General features: G+C 41.4%; 2 protein-coding genes across 3 annotated transcripts; both read left to right on the top strand.

Annotated features, from left to right (window-relative positions):
- Positions 1 to 828: 828 nt before the first annotated feature.
- On the top strand, positions 829 to 17,032 carry mtmr10 (myotubularin related protein 10). The gene is made up of 16 exons (XM_086175278.1): positions 829 to 1,368; positions 2,327 to 2,387; positions 4,774 to 4,910; positions 5,324 to 5,396; positions 5,948 to 6,090; positions 7,776 to 7,869; positions 8,176 to 8,323; positions 8,797 to 8,884; positions 9,098 to 9,186; positions 9,410 to 9,540; positions 9,697 to 9,766; positions 9,923 to 9,993; positions 11,101 to 11,273; positions 11,389 to 11,559; positions 12,832 to 13,014; positions 13,732 to 17,032. Exons 1-16 carry the CDS (start codon positions 1,312 to 1,314, stop codon positions 14,341 to 14,343), a joined length of 2,301 nt encoding a protein of 766 aa, XP_086031404.1. The 5' UTR covers positions 829 to 1,311; the 3' UTR covers positions 14,344 to 17,032.
- An 846-nt stretch (positions 17,033 to 17,878) lies between these two features.
- atxn1l (ataxin 1-like) lies at positions 17,879 to 27,728 on the top strand. Of its 2 annotated transcripts, none has more exons than XM_086175277.1 (3): positions 17,879 to 18,626; positions 19,904 to 21,064; positions 21,892 to 27,728. In XM_086175277.1, the coding sequence occupies exons 2-3, from the start codon at positions 20,024 to 20,026 to the stop codon at positions 23,320 to 23,322; spliced, it is 2,472 nt and encodes an 823-aa protein (XP_086031403.1). In that variant the 5' UTR covers positions 17,879 to 18,626; positions 19,904 to 20,023; the 3' UTR covers positions 23,323 to 27,728. The 2 variants fall into 2 exon arrangements, with proteins under 2 accessions (XP_086031403.1, XP_086031402.1); XM_086175276.1 differs by having other exon boundaries at positions 17,879 to 18,704.
- Positions 27,729 to 27,882: the final 154 nt, after the last annotated feature.

Raw genomic sequence — 27,882 nt, 5'->3', positions numbered from 1 at the left:
ACACAATGGATATTGGGTATAGGGGACGTATATATATATATATACATATATATAGTTCATATATATATATATACATATATATACATAGCTATATATATAGCTTTAGTTCATATATATATATATATATATATATGAACTAAAGCTAATATTAACAGCTATAAAAGCTAATATCCAAGCTAATTTATATTATGATTGTACCACAGACGCAGTGATGTTTGAATGTTCCCTTTTCCGTTATGTTGGCCGTTATTCCTGAAAACAGCAGAATTATAAATATCTACTTTTCTTATTATCTTACTATTTAAAATTATTAGCGCGACATCATGATGAGGCCCCGTGATCGACCGGCGACCAGTCCTGGGTTTTACCCCGCCTCTCCCCCGATGACAGCCGGGATAGGCTTCAGCATTCCCCGCGACCATGGATGGATGGACATCGTGATGAAGCAAATCATATCCACTGCAAACAACTAAAGAAATAAAGTGTATCAAATATCGTCTTAATAACTTCCAGTTATCAATCCGAATCCGCTCGAACCGACTTGTCCAGATTGTTTTAAATAAAGATATCTAAAAAAAAAAATGAGTACACCCGAAAACTTTAACTCATGGAAGTTGTAGTCCAGGGGGTTTCAAATGACAAACGATCTCAGAGTATCTTCGTTTATCTATTTTAGCGTGATCTGGCCTTCATTTTACAATCTCTTGCTTAAATCTTTAAATAAGAATGACGCCTGAAATAATCATTATAACAATTAAAAAAACATATATCTCCGGAGAAGCCCGGAAGTAGGGCGGGACCACGGCGCGTTATAAACATGGCCGTTAAACCCTTTACAGTATCAGGTACTGCGTTTGGCTGAATTAGTTAGACTTAAAGGAAGTAGCAGTGGACACGGATTCTGTAACAGGTGGAAACAAAATGTAGACGGATATCGGGGGCATCTATTTTGGTTTTTAGTTTTTTTTTATTTCCCGTGGTAGCTGTACTTGCAAACTTTATTTAGTACTTTGGCTAAGTAGCACTCCAAGCTAACGCCGACGTCTCAACGTTAACTTCTGTCAACTTTTTCAAACAGCTAGCATAATTTGCAAGTTGACTGCTAATGGAAATGGAGGAGTGTCGTCGCTGCCTTCGGCTGTCTCTGTGAATATTCTACACACGGATGTCACGAATTCTATTCAAAGACTGAATTCAACTTCCCGAAGGATTCTCTTCGGCTGTTGTTTTTTTTTCTTTCTCCCACTGGCAGCAACCAAGCGTTGCAAAGCCGCCCATTCAGGATCATCATCGAAAGGACGGACATAAACAATGTTTTCTGTCAAACCCCTGAAACCAACGTTCAAGTGTTACCTTCCACCTGTGCAGGTAAATACTTATTTTTGACTCAAAATAATCGGAATCCTCTCACGTCTGCTCATTGTGTTGATTCACTCTTTGAATTTATTCAAGATAAAGCGGTCTTACTTTCAGAGGTCGTGCTTACGTGTGCTCAATAAGATCGTATATAATGACCTTTAAACATCAGTGTTGGGTCAAAATAACCGAGCAAAATGCATTGGAACATGTGTTTTCGCGTGTAAAACTGATCAAATGAACATTCATTTGGAGATCTTTACACCCTCTTGTTGGAAAAGGGAGTTACTATCGCTTTTTTCCAGTTAATGTCAAGTGACATGTCTCTTGGTGGCCAAACATTCTCTCTTCTCCTGCGAAAAAAGAACTGAAACTTTCAAAATGTGGTGTGATTGACCTGATACCAGCTAAAAAAAATACCCTTAGAAAAATACCCATAACAATTTCCGCGGCAATGCTGACTCAAAAATCACAAATCCTGAATATGAGTGGTACATTTTGCCTGTTTTATGAGATTATGTGTAGTGTTTTTGCAGTCATGGAAGAAATGCACAACATCCTCAAGTGCTGACTTCGTTACTTGGGAAAAAAAAAATCATCTTGGTCTTTACAGAAAACACTGGCCCTATTTGAGTGCAATACACAGTGTTTTGATAGCTTATGTGTCTGCCAAATGTGTAAAGTATTTGTTTTATTTGTAATGTGAATTTCTCTTCTCACGGTTTCCATTGAGTAAGGCTTACCATGGCTTGCACCCTTGATTCACCAAAATAAAATCCCAACAGTTGACATTGTTGTTCAGGATTGGTTATTCAAGTTTTTAATACTTTTCTTTACAGTGCAGGAAGCCATTTGAAAGTTCATTTTGTAGCTCCTTCAATTTCTGATGAAATCTTATTGCCATCATTCATTTACTGTCTGACAAGTTAGTGTTTAACTACATCTGATGGGACTTGTGCTCTCTTTTTAGACTGATGTGAAGAAAACCATTGAACAACCTATCAAAAAGTTGGAACCTAAGCTACTTCCAGGTAAAGTCACTTTCTTTATTAAATCGAACTCTCTCTGGTTTAAAGCTGATAGCCATTATTATATTTTTATATAATATAATGGGACTGGTGGCTGGACTACCAAGTATTGATCTTTTCTCATTTCTACAGTTAGAGTTTACCTTTTTTGCAACTTATCTGAAAGTTTGTGACATCAATTGTCCATCTGCCTGTTTTGCCATGTATTTTTTTGTAATATGTGTGTCTGTCAGTATTTTAAAAGATAAGCATAACAAGGTTTTTTTTTTATTTCCTTTTCAAACAAAATTCTCAGGTGCAAAATGGTACAATGGCAGCCTATGATTATGCATATTATCATTCTGCAATTAAATTGGGGAGGAGCAGCTCAGAAATGATGTTCAGTAATCAAAACTGGTCTTTAAATATAAATGCTGTAAAGTACACCATTTTAAGTAATGGTGGTACCTCAGTCTTAGGGAAGTAGGGCTTGATAAGGTTGGTCATACGAGTATTTTACCCTGGCTAATGTCTCAGACTAGATTCACGATTGGAGACAGCCCAAAATTGTCTGCTGATTCAATGAGGCAGTTCAGCTAAAGCACCATTGTGAAACCTAAAAAAATGAGGTCTGGGTGTCAAGATTCTTTTATTATTCACCTCTGCTGGTCTTTGTCCACTTGACTCAGTGAGTGTTGACAGCTTTCCACACCATAAGTGAGTGGAAATTACCCTGGGAGTATGGAACGACTGTCAGGCGCTGAGGCTGTTAAAATGCAAGGTTTGCCTTTGTAGACTTTGATGCTAGAAATCATTACCAAAGAAAAGTCCACAATTTGAGCTAGCAGCTTATCTGAGGACCTAATACCAGGCTCAGTTTCTGCAAATACTCAATATTAAAGGGCTCCAGCTCAGATTGGGGCCAAAAAAACAAAACCTTGTTAGTAATCTAGATTAAGAATATTGCAATTTGTGCTCTTAGTTTATGGCATAATTAACAATAGCTCTTTTAGTGGAATTACACTGACGGGTTTTGCTATCATAGATGATGTGGACTTAGCATGCAGCTAACTAGGATTTGAAGTAATCGTGCCATAAATATTTGCCTTGAAAATGATTTGTTCTAAATAGTGCGTGTAGACCTTTAAAAGAATTAAGATGACAAAAGCTAAGAAAATTTTTCAATATGGTTTAGATTGACAATTGGGGCCTTTCCAGTTTTCATTTATTTAGTTTTATGTCCCATGATTATCAGTATTTATGGCATGCCTTTTAAGGCTGCAGCCAGTGCTGGAACTTTTAAATTTCCCTTGGGGATGAATTGAGTATCTTTCTATCCATCTATGATCCACAGGGAGCTGATGTGCTGGTCATACCAGAATAAAAAAAAAAAAATCAGCTCTAAAGCCCAGTTTTGTCCTTCTGTTCGGAACAAAGTATTTAGCGCAGCTGCTTCATTAATCGGGGCAACAGGAAATCCTTCATTTCAGTGTTTAAATTTCAAGTCTGAGCCTTTTGGGAGTGGCTCAACAAATACTTTTCATGAAAGAGCATAATAGTGTACTCGCTACAGGAGCTTTTTTTTCCTCTACCGCTCAGTATTGTGTGATCTGTGAACATTTGTTATCAGTTCGTTACAATGCACCCAAATTCCGCTGTTAGTGTTTGATGTGAACCAAATCCACTTTCATTGCTTGTTTTCAAAAATCTGGAAGAAGGTGTTAATATTCTGTGGAGACATGAGAAGTGCAACCACACGACACAGTCTGGCAAAATGTACAGTGAAAAACAATAGTTCCCCTTTTTTTTTTTGAGGCGCTCCTTCAAAACTGGAATTTGCATGATGATGCCTCACTCCATGACATCACCTGTCACCATAGAAACCAATAAACAAATTAGCTTGCTGGATTTCAAACAGGGCGATTGCTGTTTATGCTTATTGATATCATCATGTGTGGAATCTGGCCTCGACCAAAACTCAGTACCACATGGAACCCTAAGTTGTTTTTTCTTTAACCAAAAAAAGGGTTAAGGGATTTTGATTTTTTTTTTTTTTTTTTTAAAAGATGCTTTACTCCTTATGATTAAAAAAAAATAGTCTTCTTCAATAGGCTCGTCAAGAATGAGACCAGTTCATATGAAGATGTACTTACTAGTGTCCATGAGTTGTCAAATATCTGCAATTGTACATCATATAGCTAATAATAGCACAATCAATGACATTTCAACTTTAAAAAAGGATTGATCCACCCTTTCTGGCCACATTGTGTTACAGGGGTTACCTAAGGTCATTGCAGTGCAGTGAAACCAATAGTTTCAGAATGATTATTTTTTTGACTTAATTTGACTGGTCTTACTCCAACCATACCCTTTTAAACAGATTTCATTTATTTGTTTGTTTGTTACTTAGGGGAGATCGTTGTCAATGAGGTGAACTTTGTGCGGAAATGCATCAGTGCAGAAAACAGCCAAGATGACCTTTGGGGGAAGTTGATATGCACCAACTTTAAGGTCTCCTTCATCCCTCAAGATGTCCCGACAAAACAGGTATCTGTTTTAAAGATTTTGCCATCCTGGTTTAAAGATATAAAGTCTTTTCAATGGACAGCTGCAGCAGAAAGCTGATCCTCTAAACTGCCAAACCCCTGCTGAATCGCTTCAACCCACCAGTTTTCACAGTCCTGTTTATCTGCAGTGCAACTTGTGATGAGGAAGGAAACATGTCTGCTTTCCTGCCCTACATTGTTGCTGATGTTCCAGACACACACACACACGTCATTTCCAGCAATGGAGATTGTAGAAGTGATAATAAAATGCAACTTCATTGTCAATGGTCACTTGAAACACAGTCATTTTGGCCTGCCAACTAGCGATCGGGCAACCATTTTACTGAGTTGTGAGTCTGAGAGAATTGCCTCGATATCATCTTTTCTGTATTTCTTTTGCTTTCCCCCTCCCAGAAGACCCAGCTATCCCACCTGCTGTTGGGAGAGCATGATATCCCCCTGACCTGCTTAGAGCAAGTGGTAACAGGTAAATCTGGTTTGTCAATATTTGTCAAGGCCAAGCTGGGGGGGAAGAAAAAATAATCATAAATTGATGACCTTGTTATCTGGTGATTACCTCTGTCATCTATAATCTTTGACACCAACCGTTTCTGATCTTGTCAGTTCTTTTTTGGTCACACTCTGATAACTGTTGATGCCACAGCCAAGGCAGTGTTTAGTGTGGCACGGCAGAGCCGGGATTAGCCTTGTTTGTATATCCGACTGCTGTCGATTGCTGACACTGCAAGGTCAACCGGCCAGAGCAGCGTCTGTTGTTACCCTGTTGAAGCCCGATGTTCGTTTTATCCAGTTAGTTTCTGACATGTTTGAACTGGCCTTTCTTGCGCCAAAATTATAATTGCTCTATTTGTACGTTTGTTTTTCCCCCGTCTCGGTTTTAAACATATATTATTCAAAGAAAATTATGTAGCCTTTTTAAAAGTTATACCCAAAAGAGGATGCTTTTAATGACTAAGACTTCTGAGCGTTGGCCTCCGTATGAGTCTAAACATTCTGCCAACCATTGTTCCTTTTCAGTGAATGACACAAAGGGAAAGAAAAAAGTACTGGGCTCAAACCAGAAGCTTAAGTTTAACCCTACTGAGCTCATTCTGTACTGCAAAGACCTGCGGATCTTAAGGTTCTGCTTCGATGAGGCGGGGCCTGAGAGTGCTAAAAAGGTGAGAGATAATCAAGTTCCCCTTTCATTTGTTTAACCGCTTTCAGTTCAGTGATACTGTTTTTTGAAAAAAGTTCCTTCAATGCCCAAAAAGGGACACCCTTTCGGAAGGGAAACCGTTTGTTTGAGTGGTCAATCTGGTGGGCGTTGATATTGCTCCGTCACTACCATAGCTGTCAGTCGTGGTTCATACAGTCAACAACACTTTATCAAGTATACAAACACTTTGTATAAAGATGTTATCTTAATTTCCACACACTTTGTAACCCCTCCCCTCAATTTTGACATATCTGTGTTTGCAGGGTTTTACCTTCTGATTTATTTATTTATTTTCTAAAGCTCTTTGTAAACTATCACTTTTCCTCACTTTCCTCTGGCTATTTCAGTTGTTTTTCGCTGACTGAACTTTTCCTTTGCAGTCAGCGTGAGGTCATCACTGATACACGCATGGTTTCAAAATGCCAAGACCACTTCCTTACTGAGCAAAGTATTTGTATCATGGAAACCCTGTTGTTCTACTCTCACCCTTTAACCATATCGAAATGACTTGAGTTTGAACTGTTAGCATGGCCAATAGCCAAAGAGCAGATAATGGACAATGAAAACAATTCTCACTCTGTAAAAGGAAATTGGAACAACAGGCAGTGTGACCCTGAGTCATCTGCTGTACAGAGAGATCGGAGGGACAGATGTTTCATTCTTCTAATTTGAACTCAGTATGGTGGTTATTGTGATAGGTGTTTTCTGTGATCCGTGTCTCTAGATGAAATTTGGCAAATTCATCATTGCACATGGTTTGGTTCAAATAACTCAAAAGTATCACAGCGCAAGAAAATGTTACATTTTATAACCTACAGATAAAGTTCTCAGCCATGTGAAGCCACTGATGTTTGAGCCAAAACTGTGTCCTATGTACACATGACTTTACTAAGGGGCATATCTGATCTGCTCCAGTGTCATCTGGGAGTTATTGTCGGCTTCCCCGGTGCATACCTGCAGCACATGTTGCTAACGTCAACATTACAGTATGTACACTTATCTTGTGCCAGTGTAACAGCCTGGGGATAAACAAACCAGAGTGCATTATTAACACTTTCACATCTACGCTGCTCACAGCAGAATATGGAAGCACCGGACTGGAACTGTGTCTGGGCTTCATCGCTTCTTTGGAGTGTATTTATGGGCACAATGTATGTAATAACAGTGTAAAACTAAAACAGCACCCAGCTGATTTTTTTTTTTTTTCTCCCCCCCCCATTTTTTTTTCTTTCTCCTTTTCCATATGGATTCAAGCCAGCCTCTAATGGCTTATTTTTGCCATAGTAAATTACAGTGTTGGGTGCTCCCTTGTACACGTACACACATGCACTGTATTTTTTTTTTCCCCCTTTTCTTTTTTTTTTTGGTGTCCTCCCATGTTGTTCTCAGCTTTACTACTGAATGGGCTGCTTTGTGTGACTTGCCAAGCACAGGGCAGTAGGCCGCCTGTCAGACATTTGCTCCCTCCAGGTTCCACTTGTTCTATTCCTAGTACTGTTGAAACACACCTCAGACCCACTGAAACCTAGTCAGGAGGCTAAATTGAGAGGGAAGAGAACTTCATTTTTTCTTGATAAAGTTTAATTGCTCCATCTTCTTGTTGCCACCCACATCCTTTTGGAAACAAGATTTTTTTTGTTATTCTAGGTCTGCCTTGCTATTGCCCACTATTCACATCCAGCTGATCTTCATCTACTGTTTGGCTTTGAATATCAAGGACGGCGGTACCATGAATCTAAAGGTATAAACATTTTGTGTTTTTTAAATGTATGATTCATTTAATAAATTCAAAATCGTTACTAATATATACCTCAAAATAGTGTATTGAGTGAATGACAGTCAGTGTACAAAGACCCAAACTGCCTTAATAATAGGTTTGTATAAAAAAATAAACAATATAAAGCAGTATCATGTCACGTTTACTGTAGGCCAAATTTTAGACAGCATCTTTTCAAATATCTTAATGAAAGCTAACCTGAACTCTGTTTAACAGCCTGTTTTCCTTGAGTACAGACAAAACGGGCCTCAAACGCGTCTTTGTTTTCAGCTGAGCAAGTTAATGGCTCCAACCAACGAAGAAGACTACAGACGCCATTTTTTGACTGTCCGTCTGATTTGGATCGAGAGATCAAGAGGACGGGTGCCTCCGAGTGGAGGGTGTGCTCCATCAATGAAGTTTATGCCATCTCAGCAAGGTTTGAGCTTGTGTTATTTGATCTAGGCGAGGGGCGTTGAGGGCGAAGCATAAATGCAGTCCCACAGTCGGTCTTGGATATTGCGGATACACTAAATGTCACCCTGAAGCTGTACTTGGTATGTTTTCGAAAGACAATATCCTTGTGGTGTGGCTTTTCTGGTTACTTGATGACAGTCTCAATTTAGCATGCAAGTCTCTATTTGACAATATCCGCTATTCATCTGAGCTCAGTGGTGACATCATGGTGTGTTGCAAAGAGAGGGATTGTGCAGCTTTTTATGTGGAATCTGAAAAAAAAGGAAATTGCAAAAATGACATAATAGTAGCTTCACTTGAACTGTACATGTGAAAACAATCTAAAATAGTCCTTACATTAGCAGGTGATTCAGCTTTCCGTTACAACTTACCATTCTTTTTTCTTTCTTTTTCATTTCTTTTTATATTTAAATTCTCATTTTGTTTTCTCCCCAGTCTCCCAGAGTACATTGTGGTTCCTGTTTCTCTAGCAGATCAGGATCTGAAGCAGTACTCTATTTTCTTCACCAATAATCGCATCCCAGTGAGTATTTTAATCTGATGCCTGTGGTAATGTATTCTGAGGTCCATTTCTGAGGTTATGCCTTTTGGTTTGGGTTAACCTCGTAAGGGATTCAGTTGAGCCTCCATCAGTCGAGTCAGTTTTCATTTCTCCCAGCATCTCATCTAGTTAAACAGTCTGCCTTCATTTTGTTTATTTCTCTCACCACTCCCACCATTATTTGTCTCTGTCTAGCTCTGGTGTTGGAATCACTCCAATGGCAGCGCTCTTGTCCGCATGGCCAGTATAAGTGATCCTTTACAGCAGAAGAAGATTGATTACAGGTGCCAACTGTTATTCATTCACACCCAAAGTGTTGTCTTTTTTTTTTAAACCCCTTCACATTCTACAAACTTTGATTCATAAGTGAGCTGAAGTTCAACTGCAGCAATATGAACTCTGATTTGACAGAATGCAAAAAACCTGTTTCTGTATTTCATATGCATGTGTATTTTTGGATGTAACTCCAGATTTACTGATGTTTAGTACCACTCTTTGTGTTCATAGGGTCTTCAGTGCCATCACTAAAAGCCACCCGCAGTGCAGTGAAGTCTTCAGATCGGATCTCGATAAGTGTCTGCCAAACATCCAGGAGATCCAGACGTCTTTTGTCAAAATCCGGCAGATTTGTGTCATCGGTGAGCCCTGTTGAGTTCTTTAACGCTAAAACCCAATCACAGTGTCAACCCTGAGACTTTGTGAATATTTCTTTCCAGTGCCAACGAAGTTTCCAGTGTGCTCATGTATATTTTTTAAGTCTTGTATAAATGTCCGACCATTTTAATTTGGTGCAGATCCCTTTGAGGAGTCGGAGGAAAGATGGCTCTCCTCCATCGAAAACTCACGATGGCTTGAATATGTGAGGTATGTTTTAGAAAGGAAAAATAAACAAGTAAATAATTAGTCCTGTTTTGTTAATAAAAACTGTACCTGCATGTGTGTGTGTCACTCATACGTCCAAAGATACAATTGAAATTATGAATCCCTATATTGTACTCTTTACATATTTGATGGTTTCAGGGCATTCCTGGGGCATTCAGCAGAGATAGTTTACCACCTGGATGGGAAGAATACCTCGGTTGTTCTCCAAGGTAAAATTTGCTTTTTGTCTGAAATAAACATTTGTTGGACTTTTCTCTTATGTAATCAAATGCTTGACAAATTTAATAATGTAAAATTCATTGTGTGTGTGTGTGTGTGTGAACAAATTGACTTTGATGATTCTTTATTGCTGTATTTTGCTGATCACTGAAAATTCATTTGATTGTGGATCAGTATGAATCGGCTTTTTTCTAACAACATTTAAAAAAGTTTAAGTAAAGGAAAAGTTACAAATTTTCTACTTAAAGTATTTGAAAATATTAGAAAAGTGTAACTCAAGTCCCATTTCAATACTATCCCCCCTTGCTGCCTGGCCCAATATCATAATCTCCCTTTATGATGACCTTTTCTATGATCATGCTCATAGTGGGCCATCAGTAAGAACCATCATGGGAACAATGAACATTCCTGGTTCGATTCCCGGCTCCTCCTAGTGTGTCGAAGTATTGTTGAGCAAGACACTGAACCCCTAACTGCTCCCCTGGCGCTGGTGGACGGCAGCCTCCGGCTCATGGATCATCCATTATGGGTTAATTGCAGAGAACAAATTTCCCCAAGAGGGATTAATAAAGGGTAAATAACTATCTCCTTAGTCTGATCCTAATGCTCATTTTCACATTTAACTTTTTCTGACTCATTTCTCTGAGTCCACTCGTATGGAGATCACAGTTGAAACGATAACAAAAATAATAGATATGATTGAACCACAGATACACGTGACCTGTGACTCTCCAGGCCCACAGAGCCAGTGCAAAGTGGAAGTGTCAGTTATGGTCCGTTTCCGTCGAGAAAGGATCCTTGGTCACTTCAGTGACTTTTGCTTCCTTCAAATTGCTAAGGCCAGGTCATGAGACCTCTTTATCATTACACTAAATCCCATTCCGCTTCTGTTGCCTTCACTTGATGAAGATCAACCAGAAACCTCGCAATCGCATTTAATTGATTTACTTTGCTTTGGATGTGTTGCACCAGGCGAAGTACTTTTAACAGCACTGTTAGCCACTTAGAATCACTGATGTAAGAGTTTCCGAAAATGGACTTTCTTACTTTGCAAACTGTTTCTGACAGTTGTGGTTTCCATTTGTACCCCTGTGCAGAGGAGGAAGACCGAGACCTGAACTGTGTAGTGTCCTCCTTGGTGCAGCTGATGCTGGACCCTCACTATCGCAGCCTGATAGGCTTTCAGAGCCTGGTGCAGAAGGAGTGGGTGATGGCGGGCCATCGCTTCTTGGACAGATGTAACCACTTAAAAAAGAATGACAAAGAAGAGGTATTTGTCTGACTAAATGTCCTCCCCCTCCCAGGACAGAGAAGCTTCCAAATTTGTTCTTGTCAAGATGGTAACACGAGTTGTTGTTTGTGTTTTGTCTGTCTCACTGGTGAAGTCCCCACTGTTCATGCTTTTCCTGGACTGCGTGTGGCAGATGATGAACCAGTACCCTGCAGCTTTTGAATTTACGGAGTCCTATCTTACGGTCTTGAGTGACAGCATGTGGATCCCACTTTTCAGTACTTTCCTCTTCAATTCCCCCAAACAGCGTGCCCAGCACTTGATGGTGAGCATGTACTTAATTTGTTTTATTGTATTTTCCGTGTCTCAGTTTGATTTAGTATCCTGGAACCCTGGACAAATATCACAGATCACTCACTCTGTACTAGAGCCATCTGTTTTTAATGTAAACCCTCATCTGGGGTGTGACTGTAGCCGATTCCACGTTGGCGCAACACACACACGTACACACACAAGCTAGAATGACGTGTCTGAGTGATTTCCTAAATAAGGATTTTTAATCTCAAATAAGCTTGGCAAGAACAGCCATGGAAGATATCAGAAAATCATTTCCAGGTTATGACAAGTGACAGCTATCTTTTGAACTTCCCATAGCTGGTCGTAACACATTTTTCAGTATCAGACTCACAAGAAAATACAGCTGCTGCAAAGGACAGTGATGAAATAGAACAGAACTGTAGTCCTGTCATTGTCAGAGGGTGCGGCTCCGATGATCACAGTTGGTGAGCTGCTTGTCTTTTGACAAGACGTACCTTCCCTGTCCTCTGCAGTAGACCTGCTAACACTACACTACTGCCACATTTAAAATTAGCGTATATATTGCACACACACACACACACACACACACACACACACACACATAAATTAGTGATAAAAATGTTGATTGCATCATTTTGCTAGTTATTTCTCCTTTCTGTGCATGTTTAAAGGACCATGTGAATATCAGCAGAATGCACCTTTTTTTTTTATAACATTGTATGTTGCAACTGCAAGAGCCATCCACAGCATATTGCATCCTCAGCCCAACACACCATCCAGTTAAACAAAATAAATGTCATAGTGCGCAACACACATTGAGGCATGTCAGAGAAACTCAAGATAATATGAAAATCAATAATCCAATGTAGCTGCAACAGGAAGTCAGCTCAGTGGTGATGGTTATCTTTGGGTTAGTTCTGTCGCGGAGACCAGTCGACCTCGAACAGTTTCACATTCGACCTTTTCATGCCTAAAACCCATCTATGAGGTTAGCGGTCAATTATGGCCCCTATATGTCATTCAAACTTCATGTTTACCCGGAAGGCGCAAAAGGTCATGAAAGCAGAAGGAAAAATAATAATTTAAGTATTTCTCCTACTGGATGTCTGTGATTCACAGCACAAAACTCCTGGTGACGCAGGTTTATCCTCATGTGATTCATATTGACTACAGATACTACACAAGCCTTTTTTTTCTTTATGTTCACGAATTGAGCCATATGGATTTCCTGTGAGGTCAAATCCCACAAATCACCAATATTCTTATTTTCATCTCTCAGGACTTTGCCCGGAATAAAGCCATCCCTCAAGGGGAGGACCAGGCTGTATATTTCCCCCCAGTTTGGGACTGGTCACAGCAGTTCTCTGCCAAAGACCAAACCCTCTTTAACAACCCTTTGTACGTGGGCAAAGGGGGTGTCTATGTTCAGAACGGGGAGGTGAAAACCTTCAGACGGACAAAGGTACTGTGCTCTTCTAGGTGATGGGAAAAAGTAGCAGGTCATTCTTTTATTATGTGTGCTCCCTTGTTTCTATTAGCTTGGATGGATTAGTTATTGATTGACCTTGGATGAGGTCGACTGAACCAGGTACTCTTCCTCTCCAACTGCTAAGTGGCAGAAAATTTTAGAAATTTGGGGTGTTTGAAAGGATACACTAACTACCCTCAGCTAGAGCTGGATGATGATTAAGCTCTTAATTTCTTGTAAAATTACTACTCTCAAACACCAAGGATTTTTGATAGTAATATAATGAAGATTATAGAGCCAAGCCACTATGCGTTTTCTCAGTGAGAACCCTCCTCTGTGCTGCATCATCTGGTCAAATTACTGGGTCTTACTTATTTTTTCTTTTTTAGTCATGTGTCAGTTTATTTTTACGGGCAGCTATCGTTTTTAAATTCTTCAAACCTCTCCAAATACAGACTGAGAAAATATAATTTGTAACTCAGTCAGCATTTATGATTTTTCTCCAGCTAAAATTTGATGGCCGACCTCCACGGTCCAGCCATGTTCCTGAAAGCAATCAATATTTTTAATGTGAAGAGCCTAGTTTAGTCAGGAATTGAAACGATCCTGCTAGTTAGATACAACTGGTGACTTTGTACACTTTCACTGGCGAAGTCAGCTGGAACAAGTGCAAATTAACTTCTGCTGGCGTTTTGTTTTTTTTTTCCCCAGAAATACAATTCAATGTTTCGAGGAAATGCATCACTCCGCAATGGATTGAAAGGCGGAGAGGATACACTGACCCGGCGGGGCTCTCTGGTATCGGAACTGAAGTCCGAGTTCTCTCAAGTGAAGGACGTAGTGGAGAGTCCGTCGGAGCGGTTCTTCAGACATTGGTTTTCCCAGCCCATCGACCAGAAGGGCATCCTGATCCCTCTGCTCACACCCTCACACATGGCCCTCTGGAAGCTCTTTTTCCTTCGATGGGTCCCAGAAGCCTGCATTCCCAAAGGAGGACCCGTCACCGCCTACCACAAGCTCTCGCAGCTGGTGGATGAAATTGAGATCTTGCAGAGCAAGCTCAGGCAGTATAAGGGACCCAGTCCGGGCAGCAAACCTCTCCCCAGCCCGAGTGGGCCCCACTTAGACCAAAGGAGGATGTATTTTCAAGCCAATTTCTCAAACGAGCCCTCTATACTTCCAGACTACTTTACGTCTTCCTTTCCTTTCACCCCAAGGGGGAACTTGTGTCGCCGCAGCGTCTTCGGAACCCCCATCAGTAAATTTCTGAATGGGGCCAGGATCTGGCTCTCCACAGAGACTCTCGATAACGAGTCTCTCTGAGAAAGCAGGGCTTCCGTAGTCACCCCTCTGTGTCCAGAGCAGATTGGTCTACCAGTCAGTTCATCCGCAATTCCTCTGGTCTAAATTACTTAGGAGGTAATAGATAAATAGGGAAAAAAAAATAACTTTTTTTTTAAAATAAGCTACAGTTGCACCATTGATGCTGCATACTAGGTCTTAGGCCGCCTGAAACGCCACTGAGAAAGCCATTTCCATTTACAACTAAGGGCTAAATAACAAAAACACATCCTTCTATGTCCCTTTTGCTGTGAAAGACATTTTTATTTTAGGTATATTCTCTGGTTTATTTCGTGAAGGTCTTTCTTTTCTCAGCAAAGCAAACAGTTTTTGTACGACTCACCTGATTTTTCTTTTTTTTTAATGAAATTTAAATTAGAATCTAACAAACGATGCGTAGAAATGTACAGAGAGGTGTGTGTGTGTGTGTGTGTGTGTGTGTGTGTGTGTGTGTGTGTGTGTGTGTGTGTGTGTGTGTGTGTGTGTGTGTGTGTGTGTGTGTGTGTGTGTGTGTGTGTGTACATATATATATATATGTTGCTTTCTTAGTATAATTGCCATTTGATGGGGATAAACCTTTTATATCCAAACGGTGATGCTTTCAGTTTGAACACGCCTGTTTTTTTTTGCAGGAACAATGATGCATTTTTACCAAATACTGATTTGAAAGTACATCATTATTACTTTTTTCCTCTTAATTTTGGAAAGCGGAGCAGATTATAGCACTGCTATTAATTGCTTAACTTAGTGATTGAAACAAAAAGGATCTCACCTGTTTGAATGTAATGGCGTAGGTTCTTTTTCTTTTTTTTTTTTCCTTTTGCACAAACATTATGCTATTTGCTCCAAGTACCCATAAAATGTATGAACGGATTTGTGTTTCAACTTCACTGTAGAAGCAAATAGTATGAAATCAGGGTCTTTTTTTTTTTTTTTTTTTTTAAGATTCACTTTTTTTAAAGCAAACATATGGGCCAACACTTTAGTATCGCAGGTGATACTTGGAGGAAAGCTAATCTGTGGTAGATGTTTCTTTCCCTTCGACTGAGTTTTCATAAACGTCTCAGTAGAGAACATTTATATGAGATACAGACTGGAACATATTGAGATACACAGCAGCTGAATGGGTTCATATTCTTAAATGACTTCTAACTTGTGCCTGAATTGCTAAGCAGGGAGTTGGATTTCTGGCAGTGATGATGTGACCTTGACGTCGAGGGATCAGTGACACAGTTTAGGGCAGCAAGAGAAACAAAAATTTAAATCACCTGGGTAATGGGATACTGGGTCCTTAAATGCATCACACATAAGAGAAGGCACGTTTGGTATTGAAGGCGCTCCTGATGTATGTACTCTAAGCACACCTGCCACAGGTAGAAGTTTGCTTCACCTCTCTTACTGTCATAGGAGTACTATAATAAGAAAGTACAGTGTTTATTTATTGGTAACTTCTCAAGAATATAAGTGCGGGAAAAAATGTCTTTTCGAGGCAGTTCATTTATCTCACAAGAGAAGAAATGGACCATAGATTTTTTTTTTTTTTTAATAATGCATTGTTTATCTTCTCAGACACTCTTCTGAGTCAGGAAATTCAACAGTTTGCATTACAACAGGAATTTGAATTTCAAAATTGACAGTTGCGTCGACTCTGTTCATGTTGAATTGAAAACATAAACTGTGGACTCAGTTTGACAGTGGAGTGAATCACGCGGGAAAACCTCGAGTGAATGGATGACGTGACAGCATTGTTAGTGGGTCAGAACCTCCAGTTGATGTGTGAACCTTAAACAGCAGTGTACGTTGATGATGATGATGATATGACTGTGTGGGACCCCATGTAGTTTCCCATCTGCTGACCTGGGAAGTGGTTTGAGAAACCCCCACCCTTTCACCGGTGGGATCTAGTGCAGCAATTAGCCTTAAGATAAAAACAGAGTGTTTATTTCACAGCCCTGTTATATTGTTAAACAAAAGACCACTGGACAGAGTGAATATCTCTCCCGCCATCTGACTGGAGTATTAATCCAGTTTTCAACCATTCACTCAGATATATGATTCATTAGCAAGAAGTAGTTTCAGGTGTTTTGGTGTATATGTGAATTCATGCGTGTGCAGAGCCTGCTCTCCTAAATGCTATTAATTGCACATTTTACTCAATATATAATTTAGTTTATGGAGATTGAATATAATTTTGGCAAATATTATAAATACTGTATATGCTTGAAATCTTTCCATTAATATTTTTGTTTAATGGTACTAAATTACTTAAAGCCTTGAGTTAGACTTTATATTTTAGAAAGAGGAATTTATACGTTGTTTTTCCCCACTTTATTGATATTGTTGCACTGTTGTAATTGTATGATAGCTGTGCCTCATGTGGCACAGTTTGATAGTGATGAGCAACAGATGTATTTATTCAGTTATTCAAATGTTCCTTAACAGGGATCCAGTTGCCTCTCTAATCCTTTGTGCCTTTCTGGGAAGATGGAGTGCTTTGTAACTGTGTTCTAAATCTGTTTGGATATTTTAGTTTTCTAGTTCTGGTGATTTAACTGCAGAGGTACTGCACATAGCTGTTTTTGTTTTTGTTTTTTCCTTGCCAAAGAAAAAAAAAACAAAAACAAAACAAAATTTGTACCCGTAACAAACGAATACAATACTTTTCAACCGAGTTGGGAGTTTGTCTTTATTTGAGTGGTATTTGGCCCAGTGTTTTTCCATTTCTCATGATAATCCATGCCATCTGTGATTTTACAAATCATGAAAAAACAAAATCTTGAGAAGGTTTCACTCCTGTTTAACTGCTTCCATGTTTCTAGATGCAAAGCTGATCTAAAGCTAACAATTATAGTTAAAATGCCACTATGATAATTCTTTGTTTTCTCTTGTGGAATGCATATTAGTATTTTATGGTTTAGAAATTAATTCCAATGTATGCAATTAACATCTAAATTTCATATTACCGTACAACGACAACAACTGAAGAATTAAACAAAATTATGTGAAGAAATTATCTTCACACACTTGCATTACACTATACGCGTCTTCATGTGGATGAGTACGGAGGTACTATACCAATTTTTTAATTTCTTGGGGATCTCAACATTTTGATGGGGTTATGTTTTTGTTGCTAATTGTAACTGTTATTTGATTGACCACTGCTGCTCACTTTTCAAATCCAAATCTGAGTAGCATTGAAACGAGAGATAAGGGAGATAGAATTAAAAAAAAAAAAAAAAATCCTTCCCCAATTAAAAATTCTACCGTCTTTTATGAAAAAAGTAATTCTCAACTTCACCTTGGGGTTTCGTACCAGCGTCTGCTTAATGGAAGGTTGAGCAATTGAATGGCGAGCCTTTAAACGACACTTAATATCCGTGGTTACGCTTTAAACACCTTTATTTGCACTTCTCCCTCTATAGATATATTGGTGTGTGTCTGTGTATATATATATTGGTTTCTTGTTAGCCAAAATACAAACATTGTCTGTAATAGAAATTACATCTCAAGACAAACCTTGCATGAGTTACATCTAAATTTGAGTTTGCTCATAAAACTGACGTCAGTTTTAGTATTTATGTCAATTGTGAAAAAAATCCCATTGTGGATATCTTTTCTTTCTGAGTAAGAATTAATTACTCTTAGCTCAAGAACTGATCATCTAAAATCTGACTTTGCCTCAGTAGTTTCATTTCTAGTTGTCATGGTCATTAACAGGAGTAGAATTATGGGTGGATGAACCCTTTTGCATGTAGAAGCAGTTTCTGAACACAAATTTGTGGCTATATAATTCCTAGATGCTACTTTACTTTTTATAAGTCACTACATTTTTTCTTTCCTCTATTTTTGTTAAGTTCCATGGTATTTTTCTTTTCCAAAATTGCATGACTCATATAAGGAATGCTTGATTCAAAATTAGAGATCTAAAATCAGCACTGTGACTGACAACCACTGGATGGCCAAAACGAGACTTTTTCTCGATAAGTATTGTATTTTCACGGTTTGAATATTGAGGGGTATGGAAGATTTGGATGGTTTGGATAGTTAAAAAAATGCATGAAAACAAACAAAACAGGAAATTGAATCAACTCGTTGACGTCATCTGTAAGCGCCTCTGCTGGCCTTCGAAATGGGCTCGACTCCCAACCCTGAGCCTTGAATCTCCCCCTCCTCTCAACATCCCCCCTCCCCTCTCATCATATCATCTTTTTTTTTTATTATTTTTTTATTCATGCTGCAAAGACGTTCCGCGATGACATTTGGAGGTACGTTTATCCGACGAGACAAGGCAAAGATATCCAGTACAAGCGTTTTACCCATCGCCACGGCGCCGGCGAGCAGACGTGAGTCGAGTAAAACTGGAGTTCATTGAGCTAGCACAATTAGCCAAGTAGCTAACTTGCCTGAACCTCTTGAGTTGATGTTCTTGATTTCCAGGTATAAAAAAACGGACTTTACATCTCATCATTTTTACGCCCCGCTTCTGTTTAATGAAACTGTCGTGTTGTCATTTTGTTATTTTTACTGCAGTTGATGTTAGCAAGTAGCTAGCTATCATTAGCCAACCAGCCATCCACTCTAACGGTTAAAATGAAGTGTTTTACCAAAGGGAATTCAGCCGGGGTTTTGAATAAGATGCATTTACTATAAACGGGAAGTCTCCGATCTTGAACTATATAAAAAGAAAATAAATATGTTAAAGAAAAGTTGAATCACTTTGAATTAAAGTGAAATTAATCAGAGCTGCTAACTGGATTTCGTATTAGCTCACGACTGCATCATGTTTGTCCCTCATCCTGCTGGACTTTTCAGTCCAAACGTCATTAATCTTTATCAAACAAGGGGAGAAACAACCCGGGGATTTTTTGCAGGCTAAATCTCAAGTATTTAGAAATAAAAATAGAATGGTGTCAGCTCGTTACGCGCTGTCTTGGTACGGTTTTACCATATTACCACTATAGGCTGTAACCTATTACGTGGTGATGCAGTGTTTCAGTTGAGAATAGTCGGCGCTGCTTAACAAGGCACTATGTGCTTTGAGATTTTTGCCTATAAAAGCAGTAATTGTGTATAATAAACGATTAAATACCTTTAAGCCACAATGTGGTTATCATTAAACTCACAATAGATGTAATTCCAATGAAAATGGTGTCACAAGCCGATGACATGCAGTCTATGTGTGGTATGTTTATGTGTGTACATTTACTGTCGTATCTAGTCAGGCAGTGGAGTGCGATATAATGGTCACATATATATATATATATATGTATATGAAACAGAATTGCACAGAAGGAGTTGTCGATGGCCTATTAAATCTTTAATGACATAGCAAAAAAAGTTTGCCCATGCTTACAGTGTTAGCATTGCACAGCTAATCCTCAGATACAAGCGGTCTGAACACGTTGCATACATTCAGAACATACGATTATGCTCATTGTCTTCTGCGTCAGCAGTGTAATTGTGTATTTCCAAGTTAGGAGAAATAGACATCTTTAATACTCTGAACTTTTTCACATATTTCCCCTTTTCTTCCCCCTTTCAGATGAGTTGGCAGATGAAGTCAGCCAGGGGATTTCAGAACTAGTTTCTGTGCGGGCTGACTGGATTTCAGGTTTCAGCTCCTGTGCAGTGCAGTAAATCGTCACTTCGTCATAGGATCGCAATGAAACAAGCTCAGGAGCGCAACCAGGAGTGCCTGCCTCCAAAGAAGAGAGATCTTCCAGTTAGTAACACTGGTGGAGCTGGAGGGGCAGGGGGAGGCGGGGCCCCTGTGGGTGTAGGTAGTGCTGGTAGTGGTGTTGGAGAAGATGAAGTTGTTTCCATCCAGAACTCTTCAGCCAACAGTGACACTCAGGGAGGTAGTCCATCTGGAGAGTGGCTGCGATCTCAGCCAGGACTTCATTATGGAGTGGAGAGTTCTGATGGCATACCAGCAGTACCGGTTGACCAGTACAGTATGCTTTACAAAGTGGCTCTTCCATCTGGTACCTACTCGCCTACCAGTCTTCACACAGTGTTAAGTCACATCTCTCCCACCTACACCGTACACTCTCCTCTCTTGCAGCATCCAGGCCTTCCCTACCCTCCTCTTGGTTATGCCCAGATCCCTCATTCATCTCTTCAATTTGTTAGTTCCCCTTATGCAGCAGTACCTTATGCTCTGCCCCCTGGTTTCGTCCCAGGCTCTTTAATATCTCCCTCAGGCACCATTCCTCAAGCCCATACTGTGTCCCACCTTGTTCCTTACCCATCTGTTATACAGGAAGGCGTTGTCTCTCCACCCCCGCAGGCCCAGGTAGCCGCTCATACCTTTGCCAAAGTTTCAGCATCCAGTGGCATGCCGCTGATGTTGCCTTCAGAGCAAGCTGCCCAGCAGCAGCTGAGTACTGTAGGTGTCCTGCCTGCATCAGAGCTCAGTTCTCGAGGGATGCCGGTCTTCTACCACCCTCAGGGTGCCAGAGCTGCCACCGCCACCAGAGACGCCCACAGCACTGCCCAAGAGAACGAACTGGAGATGAACGGAGGGGACAAAGAGCAGGGCGGCAGGGAGGTCATATCAGACTCTGCTTACTTGGCCAGAAATACATGTCTGCAACAGGTGACCCCGAGCTCTGCACCTCAGGAGCACAGCCAGGACAGAGGCCTGCATAACCGAAGACTAAGCTCCCCGGGCCAGTGCAGCACTCCGGACAGTGACCTAGAGGTGAGTCATCCCGACATTTTCTCTTTTTTTGTATACAGATGTTGTCACAGCAGCCACCTGAAGACAGCCTAGGAATGGAGCTTTCTACACTTGCGGTTCAGAGCTCTTACTTTTGACTTATTTTGGAAACTTGTCGACCAATGACACCTAACAATGAATGAACTTTGACATTAACTGTAGAAAGTTCCACTTCCATTTGTATTCAGTGGTTAAGTACTTCTCCTTTCGGCTATTCCCTTCAGGGTTCGCACAGCGAATCGACCATCTCCATCTAACCCTATTCTCTATATCCTCCACTCTCACACCAACTACCTTCATATCCTCTCTCACTACATCCATAAATCTTCTATTCAGTAGTTAAGCACCAATGAAGTAAAAAAAAAAAAAAAAGCATGTCATAAATGGCAATTAAGGCAATGTGAAAGGTTGTTGATAAAATAAGTTGGGGAATATCTGCTCCAAAGAAATGCTGACATAGGCGACCCAAAATGTCTAACTGGGCCTGTCGTACCAATTGACGATTCCATTGATCTTATACGTAACTGTTGACATCTCTTTGTACTGTTGTTTTTTGGTCTCTGTGTTTTTCCCGTCTTCAAAAGAGAATTTGTTGAATAACGAAGCGATTTGTAATTTAAAATGGAAATATAATCGCTACTCCTGCTTTGTTTTCTTTTTTTAATCAGCTATTTCAGTTTAGTGTGTTACAGCTAGAGCCGGGGGAATTTTGGGGATCAAAATCAATTCATGCCATCTGCCAAACGTTTCGGGTGTTAGGCAATACAATAAACGGCGCTCTTCTAACGGCTTCCCCAATTAACTCCTAGGTGCAGCAGGTGGTCGGCCGTTTTGCCTCCTCGGGCCAAGGTGGCAGCGGAGGGCGGAAAGAAGTTTCCTTTGCTCCCTTGAATCTCTCTCAGGGTGTCCAGAGAGCCAGAGACGTCCACGGAGAGAACTCAGGAGTCATTTCCAGTCGTACTACATACACTGGGCAACCTGGGAGTTACAGCGACCCTAGAGCGGCTGGTCTCCAGCAACAAACTGGGCAGCAGGGCCACGCTGTCATGCTTGCCAACGGTCAGCCGGTCCTTATTCCCTTGGAGTATCACTCCCAGCATCAGCCCCAGAACCCACAGCAACCCTACCCCGGACAGGCGAACGACGCCTCCCCTAGCTGCAGCTTTAAAGCTTCTGATCCTTCAGCCAGAGTGTGCCTCACTGAAAAGGCCGCGGCCGAGCCCAGCCCGGCTCAGCAGCCGCGTCCCTCGGAGCCCCCCGCCCAGCCGACCGCAGAGGTCGCCCAGGCCTTAGCCGCAAGCCTCGTTTCTGCGCCGGCTCCCGTCAACCCCTCACATTTTATGAAGGGGGCCATAATTCAGCTGGCCACTGGGGAACTGAAGCGTGTGGAGGACCTGCAGACTCAGGACTTTGTGCGGAGCGCGGAGATGAGTGGTGGGCTCAAGATTGACTCCAGCATGGTGGTGGACATCCGTGCCAGCCAGCAAAGGCCAGGGCTGGTGTCGCTTCACTTTACCGTGGGGGAACAGCAGAGCAAAGTGACCATCGACGTGCCACCGGAGCACCCCTTTTTTGTGTTTGGCCAAGGCTGGTCATCGTACAGCCCAGAGCGCACTGCCCAGCTCTACGGCTTGGCTTGCCATCTTCTCCAAGTTGGAGATGTGTGCGTGTCCATCACTTTGCAGCCGCAGCAGCAGCAGCAGCAGCAGCAACATCAACATCAGCAGCAGCTGCAGCAGCAGAAGCAGCCGCAGCAGCAGAACCTGTCCAGGACTTTTAGCAAAAGCAATGCTACAGCGGAACCAGGTCACCAGCTCATGGGGCCTCCAGCCCCACAGCAGGCACGACAGCATTTCAGGATCGACCGCATTCACAGGGAAAGACAACGGGAAGGGGAGAAAGACGCGGGCGATAAGGAAGAAGCCACACATTTTGGGGTTGTTGGGTACAATGAGTCGCCCGTCAGACCAAGTAGGACACCAGCGGAGCATCTGAGGAGTCAGAGCAGTTACCACTTGCACACAGAGGGCTCCGCGTTCACAGGCGCAGGAATGGGAGCAATGCAGGCTGTGCTGGGAGCTTCACAGAGGCGCTGGTCCTCACCTGGCCTCCAAAGATATAGTATGAAGGGAGACGAAGGGTCGCGCCCTCAGATAAGCACGTCTAGCCACTCTAGGCCCTCATTCATCCCCCAGGAAGTTAAACTGTCCATCGAGGGGCGCTCTAATGCAGGGAAGTAGCATGGCATTTGGTAGCAACTTAAGACAAAAATTAATGTAAAAAAAAAAAAAAAAGCGAGATGTGGAGCGAGAGAGAGAGAGGGAAAAAAAAGAGTGAATGTAGCCTCAGAATGTTTGAGATTTTGCACGGCCTCCAAAAAAAGAGATAAAAAATGTCTTTCTGGTTCAATCAGCCAAAGGTTACAAGTCAGTGGTTCCTTGGCCGCCAAGGACTGACAGGGACGAGAACAGTGGAGTAGAACATGTGTAGCTGACAGAATGCCACAATCCTCTGCGTTTCTCCTCCTTGCTCCTCTATTGCCGCTTCCAGGGCAGCAAGTTCTACGCTCACCATCCCAGCCAGAGCATCGCTCGCGTCCTTTTTCTCTGCAAAACTTTTAAACGCCACTGAAATTTTGTATTTCGAAAGCCAAATCATTTTCTGAGGTCAAGTTTACTTCGATATCACCTCCCCGAAAGGAGACCGATCGCTCCCGTCGGCAGACGTCGGCACCGTCGACGCTAACTGTTAGCGAATGTTACATTGTGCTCGCTCAGGCAGATGCCTAAACTGTTGGGTCAGCAGAGAGATTCTCTCTCCTACTTCCTTTTCGGGAGGCCAGTGTGTCAGGATCGCAATCCTTTCTCAGGCCAAGTGTGGCTCGTCCCGCCTCTCTTACAATCAAAGCAGTGATAAATCAATCACTCACCGTTCAGCGGCGGGATTTTGCTTCAAATATAGTCCGCTCTTGGTGCACGCCATTTTGCCCATCCACCCCGATTTGTGCCGGGGCCACAGACATGTGTGACATAAATTGAAATCAGTGCTTTTGACTCTCTAGAAATGAGAGAGATGTTACATTCCCTCACCGTCAGTGACGCATTCATGATCTGACGATTATCATAGGAACGCCCTCCTTATCGCTATACCTCAAAGCTCTCCCGGCCACACCGGTGCCCTTCCAAATAAACCTGGGCGGCGCCGGCCGGTCTTCACCAAAGCTACCTACGGGAAGAAACCAGTGAGATCGACCCCTGTCACTTCAGCTCCGGACACCAGGATGGATGGAAGGCCCCCCTCGGTCCGTTTGGGAAGTCGTCCGTCATTGGCGAGTCCTTCGAATCCTCACTCTGAGTTCCTGTCTGCTCAGCCACCAAACAAAAGCAATAGTTGTTTGTCCAGCTTGTGTCTGTTCAGCATCTCGCTGAGGGATCGCCCTCTTCCCGGGCCGCCAGTGTCGTCTGTCCCATGTTTTGGACACAAAATCCGATCGCTCCCCTCCAAGGCCGCACGCCATTGAGGTGTTCACTCTCGCCGAATGTCCCCCCCGCGATGCCGCACGAGTAAAACACGGCTCGTCCCGCATTAAAAAAAAAAACAAAACAAACAAAAAAGTTGTATATTTTAAACGCATTTCATGTAAAATTCTCAATGTTATTGATGAATTTTTTTTTTTTTCACGGATTTAGTCAAAACCTTCTTGACTCAGTAAGGTCATGGACATTACGGAGTGTTTTAGCGTATTTTAATTTGGATGTATTCAGTACAGTGCAGTCAATTGCTGTTTTGCCCGGATACATTTTATCCATTGGATCTTATGATTGTGTTGTGTTGCACAAATGTCACTAATTGATTTCACACTGACCTTGCAATAGGAATCACAGTAGATGTTTCTTTTATTTTTAAATGAAGGGAATATGTTTGATACATTGTTGTTGGTGTCATGTAGAAAGGAGAGGAAAAAAAAACTGACGTGCATTTTTATCTGTTTACAAATTAGCCAAGATGAATGCTGCAGTTTCTTCAGTGTGACAGGTTTTTCTTTCCTTTCTTTTGTTTGTTTTTAATCCCTGTCACCGGAAAAAAATCCAATGGAAAAAAAAAAAAATCCAAAAAATGAAATTCAGTACAAGTGCAATTAGATCACATTCAGAGTTTCATAATCAGACCGCACACATTCCCACCCGAAGTGGAAGTCACGTTGTTTGCGTTTCCTCAGCACGTCGGATCACCTTTTTGATAAGAACCCACGTAGTTTTGTCTTTTTAAAATTCTTTTAGAGGCACCGCTCGGACTCAAATCCAAGGACTTGGCCTCGTTCTGAGTTCCAAATCCAGCTTAGACGATGCGATTCCACCTACACAGAAGCATCGCAGGCTGGATGGAAACCATCCACCTGAGAGATTGTTGAGTAGAGCGTTACTCTCACCCCTCCACCTCTGACGTATTTTAACAGTTAGGCAGGACTTTGCCACTCGAATAACGGTTTCATTCGGACACAAGTTTATTTCGTACCGCAAGCAATATTCATTATTCCCCCAGAAAAAAAAAAAACACACTTCGCAGCATCTTGGCGTTTTCTATGCAGTAAAGTGAGAAGTGCAAGTGTCTCACCTCTGGGAGCAGGGCTGGCTGAAGTTGCCACTTTACACTGATGTCTATATGAAGCGCACTTGCCATAGATTTTTTTATTTTATTTTTTTTTTATCGGAGGAACACAAATCAGTATTTTGCCACGTTGAACTCTGGTCGTCCCCCCTCCCCGGCTCCCAGGATGTTTTGCCACAATGCCGCGCGGTGGGCCGACGTGGAGCGACGTGACTCGCTCATTAAGCGTTGTATCATCACCAGCCGCCCAGAGACGACCGCGTCACACTTTAGGTCAAGATGCACTCGGGTTTTGAAGTGTTACCTCCTGGCCATCTGGCTCGGACCATCCTGAGCAGCCGTCGGTCTTTGCCGCGTGCGTGTGTGTGTGTGTGTGTGTGTGTGTGTGAGGCCTGCGCTCTGCAGGGGAACTCCCCACCCACACACACAGACACACACACACACACACCTAGATGTCTGATCATTTTTGTTTGTACACACGTCTCTGATAGTCTGTTGCTGTAAGTACTTGCACTAAAACGCCCTTCATCACAGTGTTTGAAAACCGTTGCTAAACTGAAAGCGTTTTTAGAAATGCCAAGCACACGGAAGCGCCGGGGAATCACAGGCGGTGTTTTGTGTGGACAGACGGGGTCCCACTTTTGTATAGATAGCTTTGACGATGCTTGTCGATAATGCCTTAAATTCTGCTTTGTACAATGTGTGCTGAGACTTATTGTTTTGGATGGACTTTGTGTTTGTTCCCCTCTCAGGCTGGACAAGAGCAAACGTCCAGCCTCCGCTCTTTGCGCTGACAGACACGAAGACGGTAGAACTGAATCCCGGATTGTTAAAACTACAGAATTCTTTTTCTTGTGTGCAAGTTTGTACTGTTTGTTTCCCCTCACCTGTTCTGTTTCCAGATTTATTTTTTGTTTTTAGTCCACACACCCCTCTAGATTCAGATTTAACATTCACTTCCTGTTTTCCCACGTGTGAAGTGCAAGGAGGCACTTTTTTCCAAGTCATCGCCAGGATTTCCAACAGCGGTGTGATCCATCAACTTCACACACACACACATGCAAGCACATCTGTTGCTTTTCTTGTCGTTGCACGGGATGCTTACTTTCTTTCTTTTCTGTCTTCTATCATCTATTGAACTGGTGGAATGTGTCTGGTGTCTTGCAGCTTTTCGTCCCCCGATCGGTGGGCTGCAGACGACGCAGTGTACGGGGACAGACAGGTCACACAGATTTCCAGTGGTGGTTGATGTTAGTGGTCCATTTATGTTGTGATGTCGGCAGAGGGATTTCCAACCCCCCGATTCCTCCAAGTGTGATTTAATTCCTGCGTTTGAATCCGGCGTCGAACCGCAAAGGGGTTCATTTCGGAGTGTCGATGGAATTGAAGTGAGGTGAGGGGGGGAAAAAAAAAAAAAAAAGTTGAAAACTTTAAAAGAAGTCTGTGTACTTTCCGATTTGACTTATTTTGTTTTTGGCACAAAGTGACACTGCTTTTTATGTGATGTGTAATTTAAAAGTCAAAAAGTATCTCTTTTTCTTTTTTTATGCCTAAATCTGCAAAGTATATGCAATGATGTAAATGTAACATTCAATCCTCAAGTATAATCCAGGTTGTATGGACTTTGTATAGTGAGTTTTAATATTGTATGGGCGTACCAATATGTATTGATCTTTATCAAAAGCCTTAGAGTTGTTGACCCAAAGTGCTCCCTTAGATTACCCTACACCTACCTGAATTTAACAAAGCATTAATAATTCTATTTTGTTGCATTTTTATTTGTACCCTTTTTAAAATACAAAAAAAAAAATAGATTTGTACTGTATATTTGTACCTCTCTGTGAACTACTTAGGGCGGTTTTGTTTTCTTTGTTTTGCTGTTTTAATTCTATGTACTTTAAGGACACAAAGATATTGTATTTTTATTGTTACAGCTAACTTGGAGACATTGCATTTATCATGTTTGTTAAATAAACACAATATAATATATATATATATATAAACATATATATATATACAAATATAAATATAAACTATTTATCTTGTGTGCTGTGTTTCTGTTACATTTGTACCATTATTTAATACTTTGTAATGAATATATAGCCGAAAAAAGGTTGCATTCGGCAAAACCATAGGCGCCCAAATTAGGATATTTTATATTTTTATAAAATATAGTAAAGCTTTATGATGAT

Source organism: Fistularia commersonii, chromosome 27 (assembly GCF_037954325.1).
Source record: "Fistularia commersonii isolate RoL2024-O1a breed Wild chromosome 27, RoL_Fcom_v1.0, whole genome shotgun sequence".
Classification (NCBI taxonomy): domain Eukaryota; kingdom Metazoa; phylum Chordata; class Actinopteri; order Syngnathiformes; family Fistulariidae; genus Fistularia; species Fistularia commersonii.
Note: the sequence above shows the minus strand (reverse complement) of the source record. Positions and strands in the feature narration are given on the sequence as shown.